General features: G+C 34.9%; 1 protein-coding gene across 1 annotated transcript in view; it reads right to left on the bottom strand.

Moving 5' to 3' along the window:
* Nucleotides 1-2464: 2464 nt before the first annotated feature.
* The window catches only part of BORCS7 (BLOC-1 related complex subunit 7), a 29786-nt gene continuing 16418 nt past the window's right edge, over nucleotides 2465-15832 (bottom strand). The window contains exons 4-6 of the mRNA XM_076515878.1: nucleotides 15724-15744; nucleotides 4301-4398; nucleotides 2465-3358 (exon numbers count right to left, since the gene is read on the bottom strand). Of these exons, the coding sequence (XP_076371993.1) occupies nucleotides 4347-4398; nucleotides 15724-15744 (73 nt within the window). The 3' untranslated portion in view covers nucleotides 2465-3358; nucleotides 4301-4346. The remainder of the gene's footprint in view (nucleotides 3359-4300; nucleotides 4399-15723; nucleotides 15745-15832) is intronic.

Below are 15832 nucleotides of genomic sequence, written 5' to 3'. Positions count from 1 at the left end.
CGTATGCTTGTGTGTCTGTTTAGCTGTGATTAAGTGTGTGTGTGCTCGCTGTCGACACGTGAGTCACATGTCCGTTGCTGATTGGTGGATGACGAATCGCGCGACTGGCCACGCTCCCTTCCCTCCCAATACTTACCCCATCATTACTCTACCTGCACCCCCCACAAGTAGTCAGTGTAAGATCTACAGTTGCCAAAGCGTTCATTATTCAACATTTTTATTTTATTTTAACAAGGAGATAAGTAAGCAGTAGAGGTGAGTTGTGTCCATGGCTAAACGGCGCAGATACACAGAATGCTACCTCAACATTGGCTTCACCACTGTGCTCGCCAACGACGGCATCGAGAAACCACAGTGTGTTTTGAAACATCCAGAACACGCAAAGAAGGGTTTGGATTTCTTCAAACGGCATGAACGGTGTCTTAAAAGCCAAAGAATCGATAGAAGTGGATCGTTTCAGCAGCAGAGTGCAGCCGTAGTGGAAGCTTCATATGAGATTGCATTCGAAATTGCTAAACAAAAAAGGCCTCACACGATTGGAGAAACACTTCTTAAACCCTGCATGATGAAAGCAGTAAATCTTATTCTTGGAGAAGCCAGTGCAAAGAAGATGCAGCAAGTATCCTTGTCAAATAATACTATACAGAGGCTCATTTCTAAAATGTCTATGAATATGAAGGAACGGGGTTTGACTGAAATCAAGGGTTCCACTTTGTTTTCCTTTCAGCTCGACGAGTCAACAGATGTAAGTTCATGTTCTCAGTTGCTTGTCTTCGTGAGATACATTAATTCAGGTGACATCAAAGACGAATTCTTATTCTGCAGTGCACTTGAAACCACAACAAAAGCTGATGATGTCATGGAAAAAGTTTCAACTTTTTTTCAAGACGAAGATCTTCAACGGGAAAACGTGTGTGGGGTTTGTACGGATGGGGCACAGGCTATGCTGGGATCGAAATCAGGATTCCAGTCGAGAGTGAAGAAGCTAGCACCTCAAGCAAAGAGCATCCACTGCATGATTCACCGATATGCTCTCGCCAGTAAGACTCTCCCTGCCTCTCTGCAGGAAGTGCTTGAATCTGTAATCAATATTGTAAATTATGTGAAGACTCAAGCACTCAACACTCGCCTATTCAAAGAACTATGCAAAGACATGAATGCTGACCACGAAGTCCTTCTCTTCTACACAGCAGTATGTTGGTTGTCGAAAGGAAACGTTATTAATCGTGTCTTTGAAATGAAAGATGAAATAAAGCTATTCCTGGTGACTCAAGAAAGGAAAGATCTTGTAGCTCACTTCGAAGATGAAGAATGGAATAAAAGGGTTGCGTACCTAGCCGACATTTTTGACCAGCTAAACAAGCTCAATTTGAAGCTTCAAGGAAGGGAAACACATGTTCTCCTTTTTCAAGATAGTCTTCGGGCCTTTGTTTCCAAACTGCAGAACTGGCGTCGGAAAACCAATCTTGGAAACGTCGCTATGTTTGAAAAACTTTGTGGAGTGACGGATGAGTCTCAGATCCAACTGGATCAGTTCCTCAAGGATGAGATTACCGAACATCTTTAGTCTCTAGAAAAGGAAGTCGAGCATTACTTCCCTGAGCTATCACAGGAACAGGAGGCCCTGGTAAGAAATGCATTTTGTACTGAACTTGATGTATCCAGCATCCCAGATGATATCCAAGATGAATTTCTGGATCTAAGGAACGACTCTTCAGCTCGTGATCTCTTCAAGGTGAAATCCGTGACTCAGTTCTGGTGCGCTATGTATCAGTCATACTCCAAAGTCAGCATGATAGCTTTACGTGTCCTTGTTCCATTTGCTTTTACCTACTTGTGTGAGGCAGGAATTTCCACTCTTGTCAATATAAAAACAAAGAATAGGAACAGATTGGATGTTGGAGATGATATGAGACTGGCTCTAACAAACGCTTGGCCACGAATTTCAAAGCTTGCTGCTGAAATGCAACATCAGGCATCTCACGAGCTGGGTTGGATAGCTGTTCAAACCTATGTTAATATTATTTTAAGAAATATATGTTATTTTTGTGAATTCAGGTTGGATCAATGTGATTTAATTTGCTAATAAATAATTACAGAATTTTTAAATATTTTTTTTAAATATTTCTTTCCCTCTCCTTCACAGAAAATAAAAGAAAAATTAAGCTGCTGATAGTAAGCCCTAAGTAGGGAGTCACATGGGTTTCAAACATTTAGGTAAGGGGTCATGAGTGCCAAAAGGTTGGGAACCCCTGGATTACAGGGAAGGCAGTTAGTGAATACCACCCAATGCCAGCTCCTGGCTACTTTTACCTTATGAATAGCACAATTGACCATCATATTATAAAACCCCTATGGCTGAAAGGATGAAAATGTTCATGAATAGAATTAAAAGAATAACTCTCACATTGCTAGTCAAGTACCTCATCCACCAGGTCAGACAACAAATGAATAAAGAACCATGTTTAGAATTATCATTTATTCATGAACAAGTTGCATTAAGTTCATTTTGAGACAAATTCTTATCCATATAACTACAGTAAATTTGTGCTCTGTCAGTTCAGGAATAGTGTCATCAACTTTAGCATTACAACCTATCACTCTTACTACTGAGCCACCAGGGAGCACTACAGTCAGTACAGTTACAAACTTAATTAACTACAAAATTGACTATGTTTTATTGTTTATTAATATTTATTAAACTTTATCCATGTACTACTAGTCTCTCAAACAAATCACTTATTACTGTATCTAAAAATATAGCTTAACACACACATTAATAATCACATTTTAATGTTTCTTTAAAAAACAAACACATTTAAATGTATCTCAAATCATTCACAAAACGACTTGGATAATGTAATCCATGCCAAAAACTTAACAAAATTATACTGACTAAAAACACACCAGAAACTAACTCTAAAACTGCCAAAGTAATAATTGTAACGTCATCACAAATCAGTAACAAGACCAGATCAGCCGTAACCATTGCGATGGTAGAAGTAACACCCAAAGCCCATGAAGCTGCCACGCAGAAAGCGTTATCTCGTCCTGCTCTCTGTAATCCCACTCGCCAGCCCTTGAATTCCTCTCCAGAATGTTCTCGAAGAATGAACAAGCTTGCCAATGCTGCCTCGACCATAAGAAATCCAGATATTATACCAGTAAAAAGGAATAATTCAGGACCGTCTCTCACCATTGTTGAACCTAAGATTCCTAGGAACAATGCAATAAGTCCTACTCCAATCTGCAGTGACCTCAGGAACCAAACGCATTTTTTATAGGCTTCTCTTTCTTTCTCGTTGTTGTTACAATCTTCCCTGTGACAGGTTTCCATCGTACATGTATTTGGTGGATTCTGTATCAGAATATATCATACACTTTAGTAAGACCTCGTAATCTACAAGTCAGACACTTGAAAATCTAAATACTTTGAGTCATTTAACATTTAAATTATCAACATCAATAAAACCTGTAAAGTACAAATAGAGTTCTTCAGAAACTGTGATACTGGTAGATATCACTTGTACTAAAATTAGCAATACAGCAAATTAAGTTAAACAAATAGCATTTAATTTTGACTAATCCTACATCATTCAACACTAGCTCATCCTTTTGTGGGTTAAATACTCTAACAACAACATTGACTAATCCTACATCATTCAACACTAGTTCATCCTTTTGTGGGTTAAGTGTTCTAACAACGTTGACTACTCCTACATCATTCAACACTAGTTCATCCTTCTGTGGGTTAAATGTTTTAACAACAACGTTGACTAATCCTACATCATTCAACACTAGTTCATCCTTTTGTGGGTTAAATGTTCTAACAACAATGATGACTAATCCTACATCATTCAACACTAGTTCATCCTTTTGTGGGTTAAGTGTTCTAACAACAATGATGACTAATCGTACATCATTCAACACTAGTTCATCCTTTTGTGGGTTAAATGTTCTAACAACAAATTGACTAATTCTACATCATTCAACACTAGATCACCCTTTCCTTGAATCAAACAGTCTAACAATACCATGACACACTTTATGTTCTTTTTGTAAGCAGCAGTTTATAGTTTTTAGTGAAAATATAAAGTTTAAATGCCTTATTTAACATTACCTACTTTTATAACATTTAACTATATTACATGTGAATACCTAATGAATTATACAAAACTATAGTTCAGAAAACAAGACATCTTATCTTCATGACTTCACCAAAGTGCTATGACTGTATAATTATCTGAGTATGTCCAAAACTCTTATGTGTGTATTAAGAACACTGAAATAATGTACTAACCTTTTTCACTTTATTGGCTTCTAAGAAGAGTAGAAATAACAAGGAATTAACAATGCAGGTGTAGAAGTTGTTCCTTCACATCATCTAGTACATGGGCACTGAAAATAGTCACTCAAAAATTTAATTGAATGATTACATGTACAAATAACATGTGAACACTTTAAGGGTTACTCATTCACATCTCTCAAAATGTGGTCCTTGAGAGCAAAATCGACCTAACTGTAACTGAAGAATTACATATACTTTTATAAGCAATTTCTTCATGTGATTAAAAATATACTCAAGCTATTAAATGTCAGCATCACTGAAAAGATTATATAATGCCTGCTTGTAATAAGGTCAATCAATCTTTTCTGGATCCACCCTTATTACCAAATTAGGACTTCTGTTATCAGTAAGATTTTATGACAAGTTTAACGTGTATATAGATATGTAACACTATAAAGAAAACACTGATAACATTGGTACTTTTAATATATTTAATGAAGAAAAAAAAAATAATGAAAACTTGAGCTAGTAGCCAACTTTATGACAGAGATCTAGCTTCTTATTTCAAAAAGTACTTATGGAAATACCTAATATCCTGGTTGACTACAAGTACCAAGTCAAAGGTAGGCCTGGCATGGCCATGTTTTTAGTGCCCTAGCCTCGTAATCCGAGGGTTGTGAATTTGAATGTTTATCACACCAAACATGCTCACTCTTTCAGTCATTGGGGTATTGTAATGTAACAGTCAATTCCACTATTTATTGGTACAAGTGTAGCCCAAGCATTGGCAGTAGATGGTGATGACTAGCTGCCTTCCCTCTAGTCTTACACTGCTAAATTCGGGACGGCTAATGCAGATAGCCCTTGTGTAGCTTTGTGCAAAATTCAAAAACCAAATCAAATAAAAGGTACTAATAAAAAATCACAGAAATAAACTACACATCTTTATCCTATCTTTTGAACCAAATCAAAGTAAACAATAGAAACACAAACAAGCCACACATGGAAATCAAATAATACTGACTACTAAACATTGAGTTTCTTCATTGAACAAGTACAAACTGATCAGAAGGAGAGCTATATTTTATATGGAGCAGCATTTCTTAAACTGGAGTCTTTATGAAATGCCCAAGAGTTCATAAAATATTATAAAAGTTATAATTACAAATTGAATTTACATGAATTAAAATATTTAATTTTTGAATTATTAGCAACTCATCTCATTATTTCTTAGGATACTCTCACAGCCTACAGATTCATATTTGGTGAATTTAATGTACAGATGACTAATAATCCAAATTATCAAATATCCTGGTGATTAGAGATATTTTGAGAGTGTGGTAATAGCTTTCAATACCTCTTTCATGCATGCACGCACACACACAAAACACACACACACACACACACAGAAAAGAAATCAATACAAAGTCATATTCATAACCGTTAACAACCAACCCAATCAGGACTCATGTCAACAAAAATATATAATTGCAGACAGTAACAACTGATTTTGATCAAAACATAATTCAAACTTTGAAATTATGCCCAGTCAACATCATGCTTCATTTTCAGTCACGTGAACGTCACATTTCCTTAATCCAGTCACATGGACATTGAATTTCCTTTATTGAATCATATTACTAAACTTGAATAATTCTAACAATTGTAAAACATCCCTCAAAACTAACAAACTACAACACAAAAAGGAGTTACTCTAAGATATTCAAATATAATGTTTAACCTACAATAATACTTACATGATATTCTATGTAAAAAACCTCCTGGAAGATAATTATTAGGAAAAAAAGTTTCATTTATTTCTTTTAACCTTTTACTTTTTAGTTTTCTGGATCAAGTTTGTGTGATATTCGTACATATATCCTAAGATCCAATGGGTGAAAGTAAAGAATAATGTTTATCATATTTCAACCATATATAATGCTGATAAGACCTTCTACCTAATAATACCTTCTCTTCAGACTAGACAGTGATTGAAGTTATGAATCTTTACACAGTTAACACTCCCACATATAAATTAGGAAACTTTCTCTTTAGCAAACTTTCAAACTGAATAGGAATATTTAACCAACTCCCATGTCAGATATCCATGTGATTGGTGTAAGCTTCAAAGTTGAGAATTGCTTATTAGCTGGTATGAAATCAGTCGATTTATTGTGATAATCAAAGCAATAGGATGGGAATATGTTTATTTGCTTTTGCACAAAGTTGCACAATGAACTACATGTGCTTTGTTAACAAGGAATCAAACTCCAGATTTTAGTTATTGTAACTATGTAAACTTGCCACTGACCTACCATGGTACAGAGAAGGTAATAAGGTATAATGAGAAACTAAAACATCTAAGTTTTTTTTTCAGCAAAATTAATAATATTTAAATGTTTTCATGATAAATGTTAAGCATCAAAATATAACAGAATACAACAAAACAAAATTACAAACAACTGTAAAAATAGACAAGTCTGATTCCAGAGTTTTTAAGCAGAGCTGGAAACATTTTTACATATGTATGTTTATGGATCAGATTTTTGACAATAAAAAAATACTGAAAAAATTAAAATGGCTTAATTTTAAAAGATTTAAGTTTTTCTTAAGTTCACAATTTCTTATTAAAAGTATTTTTTTATGTGGGGACCACACATCCTTGTATTTATTTTACTTTATAGAAAGTTTTTTTGCTCATCTCTAAATTTTACACAAAGCTACGCAAGGGCTATCTCCACTATCTGCTCCTAATTTAGAAGTGTAAGATTAAAGGAAAGGCAGCTAGTCATCGCTACCACTCTTGGGCTACTCTTTTACCAACGAACAGTGGGAGTGACCATCACACTTATAACACGCCCACAGCTGAAAGGGTGAGCATTTTTGATCTGATGGGGACTCAAACCTGTGCCCCTCAGATTACAAATCAAGTGCTCTAACCACATGGGCACGCTAGACTGTTTACAGAAGGAATGTGGTAAAAAGTGTTGCTGTTAGGTTGTTGATGATTATGAAAAATAAATACTATGCTTTTTGAAATAACTGTAGCTGCCACCAACGACTTAAAGATGCCCTGGGTTCCTTTTCATATTTGTTATTATTATATATAAGCCTTCAACCATTTTTATCTTAGTTCGATAATGAAATAAAACTTTTCTAAATTGGAATAGTAGTAAACCAATAGCTTCTTGCATGATGTAAACTGTTACTTTGATAATAATAATAAGAAACAAAAGCTGTACATAAATAAATGAGTTTGTCACTTCTTCCTAACAGATAACTAACTTAGAAATATCTCGTATATAATACGCAAGTAATGAATGAGTAGTTCATAAGTGCTATAAATACTTACATATTTCCCTTGAATAATACTTAACAGTCATCAATTTGGGCCAACAGTAGTTTGGTTTGATTCATATAAGAATAAACTGTTAAAAAACCCTTGACTGTTGTTTTATAGCACGTTTCATACAAACTATCAGATGGTGCTACTATCCATGCACAGCTGCTCTAGTTTTAAACTGACAGACAAGAGGGAATATAACTATTCAACAGCATGCTCTGCTAATCCTTGTTTGACCAAACACAGGGACTTTACCATCACTTTTGTTGCTTGTTCATAGCCTTAATATGTTAAGAGGTATTTGACTGTCACTTTTACAGCACACCCACAGCCTTAAGGTCTGGAGAAGGATTTGACTGTCACTCTCATAGCACACCCAGAGTCTTAAGACACAGAGAGCATTTTTGTGTCATTAATTCAGATACACCCAACCCCCACCACTACTTAACTTCTAGGCAAAATGTAATTATTCAAATTAAACACACCCTTCTATATAAGAAGTTAATAAATGTAAGGTTACTGTTGACAAAATCACCCTTCAGCTGCTACTCCATGTTATAAGATAATAGAAAAACTTTTCTTTTGACTTAATAATGTTCAGGAAACCTAAATCAGTTCATTCATCAATCTGTTTTGTCCCCAACCTTCTCCAGAGTTTTTGAGGTAACAGAATCAAACTTTGTAGCAGACTGAGAATGGCCTGGGGTGTCCTAACCTATTTGGGGTACCAATGAAGAGGACAATGTGTTCAAATCACACAGACATGATTGAAGCTAGGAATATGTCTACAGGTTTGCTAATGTCAAATCTGATAATGAATTGTGTTTCTGTCCTACACCTACTTTTACTTTGGTATTTTTTAAATTACTATACAATTCAGTTTTAGTTTTGGTATCTTTTAACTACTATATAATTCAGTTTTAGTTTGGTATTTTTTTAACTACTATATATTTTACTTTGGTAATTTTAACTACTATATATTTTACTTTGGTATTTTTTTAAGTACTATATAATTCAGTTTTAGTTTTGGTATTTTTTAACTACTATATATTTCAGTTTTACTTTTGGTATTTTTTTAACTTCTATATATTTCATTTTTAGGTTTGGTATTTTTTTAACTACTACATATTTCAGTTTTAGGTTTGGTATTTTTATTTAACTACTATATAATTCAGTTTTAGTTTTGGTATTTTTATTGTTTCAAAATGTTTCTGGTCAATATTAAATTCACAATAAACTATGTACTAAAACTGTAGGAATCCCACGTATAAGCATAGTTTAATTACCTTTCAGAACACATTTGTATAAATTATATATAGTTTCTGATGACGTGGACCAACTAGCTGCTTCCCTGAACTGGAAAATAAGAAATATAATTCATTTTTTGTTCATGTAACATGTGTTTATGATTTTTTTTTATTCATGTCACAACTTCACACCACTTTGCTTGTACACACAGACATGATATAATGTTATTACTGATGGCATTTGTTAGGAGTCACTCCTCCGTGACCGTTTCCTCGTTCAAGTACTTCTGGTAATCATGTTCTTCCTGGAACTCCAACCCGTACAGCGCCACCCGCCAATCAGCGGAACCAGGTTGTTTTGTAGTTTCCTAAGGAATATAAATCTCGTTATTACCATTCTAGACATCAAAAACAAGTACTGGAAGAACAACTATCAACCAGTGTTCACAAAGCCCACGGTATTACGTCTCGAATTTCCTGAAATATGACCAAATTCATGGTAGTCGTAACCAACTTCTGCAAAACAGCTAACCACAAACTTCAACGTGATTTTTTCACGAGTATCTTTGCTTAAGAGTGGATAAACTGTTTTGTAGGAGGAAAAAGAGACACATTTGAAAACCCAACTTACATTTACTGCATGGTCAAATGTTCCACTAGAGACCAAAAACCAATCCAACTACCACCGGAAGGTCAAGAAACCCATTAAACAGAAAGCTTTATTGAAAACTGACACTACCAACTGCAAAAAATGAGACAACCACGAGTCCCAAAATATCCATCCAATCGGAACCATCAAAATGAAAACCCGACACAATATGACCTCCAATACAAAGTTGACGAATAGGAGGTTCACAGAAAGGTAATGGATTCATTTAATTTTCGAAAGGCGTTGTTATTTAAACTTGTATATTTGTCTACTTTCCAATAATAAATTTTTCCAGCACTGGTAGTGAAGTGTTTTTGTCGTGGGACACTATGATAATAAGAGTTTATAGATCACTTCCGCGGTATCTCTGCTTTCCAAATTATCGGGAAGATCTCCTTCATTCAGTCAGGTTAGAGTCGTAAAAATACACACACACACATATATGCATAACAACATGTAAGGAAAAATTCATTTATATTTACGTACGTAATGGATTATGTAATAAGATTTGTATCGATAGTTTGGATCCGTAATTTAGTAAATCAAATGAAAATATATTGTAATTAGGCCTAAGCTGTATTGTTATTCCTAACTTGTGTCATGGTTAAAATCAGATCGCATACGAAAGACGAAAATTAGTTTTAGCGAAAACATACTTAGACAATACGGTAACTTAGCTCTCCTGTGTTAAGTTTAACTTTTATATTTCTAATTATGCAGTTCTTAACGATGAATAAATAAGCAGAGTAAATAAACAGATCGTCACTTGCCGTGTACGCGAACTAACATCAACTTTATGTCACTGACATTATATTAACACATACGAGTTGATTTAGGAAAGATCCGTTTATCTACAATGTATTTCTCAACCACTTCCAGGGATTTCATGAAAAGAGACAACATAGAATATTTGTATGTAAATTGTAATTATTTTTCGTTGTACCTGAATATTAACAGGTGGTTTGTGACAGTTCAGGAAAGCAGCTAGTTGGTCCACGTCACAAGAAATTATATATATTCTATATATATGTGTTCTGAAAAGTAATTATTGTTTGTTTGTTTTTGAATTTCGCGCAAAGCTACTCAAGAGCTATCTGCGCTAACCGTCCATAATTTAGCAATGTAAGACTAGAAGGAAGGCAGCTAGTCACCACCGCCAATTCTTGGGCTTCTCTTTTACCAACGAAAAGTGGGATTGACCGTCACTTTATAAAGCCCCCACGGCTGAAAGGGCGAGCATGTTTGGTGCGACCGGTATTCGAACCCACGACACTCAGGTTTCGAGTCGGACGCCTTAACCCACCTGGCCATGCCGGGCCGTCTAAAAGTAATTAAGCTACGATTATACTTGGGATTGCTACAGTTTCAGTGTCCCATGACAAAAAAAGCGCTGGAAAAATTTATTAGTAGAAAGTAGACATATATACAAGTTCAAATAGCTACGCCTTTCGAAATTAAATGAATCGATTACCTTTCTGTAAACCACTTAATCATCAACTTCGTGTTGGAGGTCATATTGTGTCAGGTTTTCATTTTGATGGTTCCGATTGGATGAATATTTTGGGACTCGTGGTTGTCTCATTTTTTGCAGTTGGTAGTGTCAGTTTTCAATAAAGCTTTCTGTTTAACGGGTTTCTTGACCTTCAGGTGATAGTTGGATTGGTTTTTGGTCTCTAGTGGGACATTTGACCATGCAGGAAATGTAAGTTTGGTTTCTTAATGTGTCTCTTTTTCTCCTACAAAACAGTTTATCCACTTTTAAGCAAAAATACTCATGAAAAAATCACGTTGAAGTTTAGCTGTTTTGCAGAAGTTGGTTAAAACTTCCATGAATTTGGTCATATTTCAGGAAATTCGAGACGTAATACCGTGGGCTTTGTGGACACTGGTTGATAGTTGTTCTTCCAGTACTTGTTTCTGATGTCTAGAATGGTAATAACGAGATTTATATTCCTTAGGAAAATACAAAACAACCTGGTTCCGCTGATTGGCGGGTGACTCTGTACGGGCCGGAGTTTTTGGGAGATAATAAAAACCAGAAGCACTGGAACGAGGAAACAATCCCGTTGAAGGGGATTAACATTAGTTTTACACTCCCCACATATCTATCTGAGGGAGTAACTCCACTGGGGGAAGAGTGGTGTGAAGTTCCGAGTTGAATTAAAAAAATCATATAAATGAACAAAGAATGAATTATGTTTCTTATTTTCCAAGTGCTCCCCTCCCCATGCGGGCACCCATGTTGCACGTGGTGTGTAACGCCAACACTGCATAAGGAATACCATATTTACCAATCCATCCGTCCAACCAGGGGTGGTTGGAAGGCTCAACTGCTGGGGACTTTATTGATGGGAATCGGGCGGATGGGACAGTTACATTTATTTAAAAATATGAGTGGTAACAGAAAATAGTCTGTTTTCTGTTAATATTAAAAGGGTCAACAATATGTCTTAACAGACAGAAGTCTTGTTGTATAGAAACACACAGTGTTGTGTCCTGAGCCCAAGCTTCCTGTTTAACGAAACATAACACCTTTAGAGTCAAGTCACTAGAGACAACAACGTCACATTTTTGACACCACTTTGGTTATCATATGTTAATCTAGGGTTATTTACATTTTGTTTGTTTCTGGTTTTCAACGGGAAACTTGTATCATTCTGGATGAAAGATATGGTTAAATAAACAAAAATAAAACAGTATATGATGCTAAAGAAAGTTTTGACCTAAATGATGTTCTCGCCCATACTGAATTTCAAACCTGAAATCCACTAAACAAGAAAACAGTAACGAAACCAAAACCGTTTCAATATCAATAGCAGAACAAGATATGATTTGGTTTGTTTTGAATTTCGTGCAAAGCTACACGAAGGCTATCTGCGTTTGCCGTCCCTAATTTAGCAGTTGGAAGGCAGCTAGTCATCACCACCCACCGCCAACTCTTGGGCCACTCTTTTACCAACGAACAGCAAGGGCCACGTGAGCTACTGTAACAATGTGATTAAAGTGAAAACGTTGAACTTGAACCTTTTCATTGAGGCGAATGACAATTACAGTAAAAAACATATGATATTCGGAAAATAAAACTTTTTTTTTCTAAAGGGTTTTAACACTTGCACAGGAACAAAATTGGAGAACATAAGAAATTTGTGTTTTGCCCATCGCGAATATCTAAACAGATTTTTAGTGTTACAACGATTTTTCTGAGCGTGAAGCTACACAATGACAAATCTAAGCTCTGTCCACTGCGAGGAACCGAACCACAAATCTTTACTGTACATATCCGTGATGATGAGAAAACCCACTTGTAGAGAAAAATATATATGTAAAAACGGCTGGTATGGGTTTATAATTTTTTTTTTTTAATGTAGAGGAGCGAACAACGTTTCGACCTACTTCGGTCATCGCCAAGTTCACAAAGAAAGAAAGAGGTAACTGACCGATAGTTGACCACATGTTTGAAGGCGGTTGTGTAATTAAGTGTAGGAGTGTAGAGGGCGTGCTTAGATGTTGGATTATATTTATTAATATAGGTATAAAGGTATTCCTTTGTATTGGTTTATTTTGGGCTTGAGTTGTTGTATAAGTGAGGCTTCTTTAATTTTGCGTTTGCTTATGTTTGTTTCTTTATTCAGTATTTGGGTGTTTTCTATGGTTATGTTTTGTTTATTTGATTTGCAGTGTTCGAAAACGTGTGAAGGTGACTTTTTATGTTCTGTGAAATGGTTTCCATTTTTCTACTTATTTCTCCAATATAGATGTCGTGTAAGTTATAAACAATGTTGGTACTGTGTTTGTCAGTGAAGGTTTTACATAATATAGACCTTCGTTTTACAAACAAATGGCCTACTAAGCATGGGCAACCCAGTATCACCAGTCCTAGCCAATATTTGTATCACACAAGTTGAAACAAAAGCGCTTAACACAGCATTACATCCACCACTATACTGGTACATGATTGCGGGATTCACATCTATAGAACACACAGTTTTTACAACCACATTAACTCTATACATCCCAACATTAACTTCGCTCCTCCACGTAGAGCTTTATCCATACCAGCCGTTTTTACATATATATTTACCGTACTTAAACATTTCATTATTAAACGCACGGCATGACCTTTGCGTAATTCTAGCCATCATGTCATAAAGATATCAAGTTGTATGTTCACTCATGCAGTTCTAGTTTTGAGGATTCCATAACTAATTACCACCCCATTTCAGAACACCTTTTATTGGCTAATTTGACACATAAAAGTTTGTTAAAAAACGAATACCATTTCGATCATGATTATTTACGCATAGCACGTAAACTGCACGTGATAACGTAGCCATGTTGCTGCAACGTTTGGCTTGTTTTACGAAAAAAACTGAACAATAGATAGACAACTTAGCTATAAACCTGGAGTCGTGAACAAATTCCATGATTTTTCACAAAATTCCATTACTCTAGGTCAGAACAACGTAATTTCACTATTCCAGGATTTAAAGGTACAAACTGGTTAGAGTTGTCACACACGTCGATAAAGTATTTATTTAAAACAAAACAAGAACAATAAAATAAACCTTAATTGTACTAAAAACCTATAAAATAAAAACTCATTCGTGGGTTAAAACCCGTTGTTTGCCGGATACAGCACGCTACTTGAAGTTACTACCTAACAGGCTGTCACTGCTTTCCCTACTGCGGATACTGATTATCGATTTTTACCGTTATAAACCCTCAGATGTATTGTTGAGCCACAAAGAGGGGTGATCATGAAGAGGAATGCTGGGAAAACAAAAGGGTATCAACTAGCGTGATTCTTACCGGAGTAGTTTTAGGATTGTTAAAAAAAAATGTTCAGCCAATTTCGACGGTGAAACTTTATTTAGGTTTACCGGTTTTTTGCTGTTACTTTTTTATAGGAAATCTTCTATAGCTATATGCTGCCTTCTGAGCTCTTTTAAAAACCAACAAATAGTGGGACTGACCGCCACATCATAAATCCGCTATAGCTCAAAGTACACGTTAGGCGTCGTGATTCGTCATTGAACATTTCATCAAGCGTCATAACCCCCAGACCTAAAACCCGTTGTCCGAGACAAAACACGAATAATGAAACTACATCTATCCTTTATTGTGTAGAATACAACTAACTTTTTAACCAGCTTTTCCAGGATTTGTTAAGAAATAATTTTCGTATATTTAATTAAAATAAGTATCGTGGTATCTAATCATTTCTCTTTGTTTCTAACACAGGGTTATTCTCACCGAAACTCAAATAAAGCCGGTATCTCCGTCAAAGAGAAATACATGAACACAAAATATAAATTATGTTATTTTTATCAGAGAGAATAATTATAAATATTAACAAAGACTATTATAAAAAATAATAATGATAAATATGACCAACGGTACTCACGAATTATACTTTTGTAAATAAAACGTTTAATCTCAAGTTATATATAAATAACAAGTTTTGTCATTACTTCCAAGTGTTTACAATGGTTCATTGTATTCATAGACACACGACAGTAATTTTCCTGTTGTTTTTAGCACGAAAAAAGTGAATTTAATACACTTAACGAAACTGCACAAACCTATCTGCAGATCTAAAGAAACATCAGTACAAATTGATATGTAAAAATAAATATATTTAATTTGGACAACAGACGTCTTATACACGTACTGTCTTAAATATTTTATGTCCAAAACATAGTTCCTGTCACACATATGAAATTTGAAGAGAAAAAGATACAGAAATACAGATTCTGAGTTTTAATTACCAGTGTAGTAATGTGTGTGTGTGTGTGTGTGTGTGTGTGTATATAATTATGCGTGTGGAACAGTAACTTACCACACAAAAAGTTTAAAACATATCAATGCAGGAAAGGCGGCCTTTTCAGGATATAATACAGATGTGTGTATATTTACCATACACTTCAATAATTTAGTAGATACAGCAGAAAATTATGATTTAAAGTAATATTTATAGTTCTGTACAATTTTAGGAAGTCTGTTACATAGGTATATTATATTTTTACAAGTTCAAAACTTGAAAAACAAATATTTAAATACACAGAGAGAAATTCACATGAATAAAGAAAATATTAAGCTTATTTAAGTTTCAAAGATTTATCTAAAACACCAGGTAATGTTTCTTTAATATAAAACTAAACAAGTTTAAAAATCTAACAAAAACAGGAAAACTCACCTCCTTTCAATAGCATCTAACCTGTAAAATAAAACAAAGTAAATATAGCAGCTTTTGATTGATGGAAATTACACAATCAAAGAGATAAGAGGCTCTCAGTCAGATAAGT

This window comes from Tachypleus tridentatus, chromosome 7 (genome assembly GCF_004210375.1).
Source record: "Tachypleus tridentatus isolate NWPU-2018 chromosome 7, ASM421037v1, whole genome shotgun sequence".
Taxonomy (NCBI): Eukaryota; Metazoa; Arthropoda; class Merostomata; order Xiphosura; family Limulidae; genus Tachypleus; species Tachypleus tridentatus.
The sequence above is the reverse complement of the archived record's forward strand: the minus strand, read 5'-3'. Positions and strand labels throughout refer to the sequence as shown.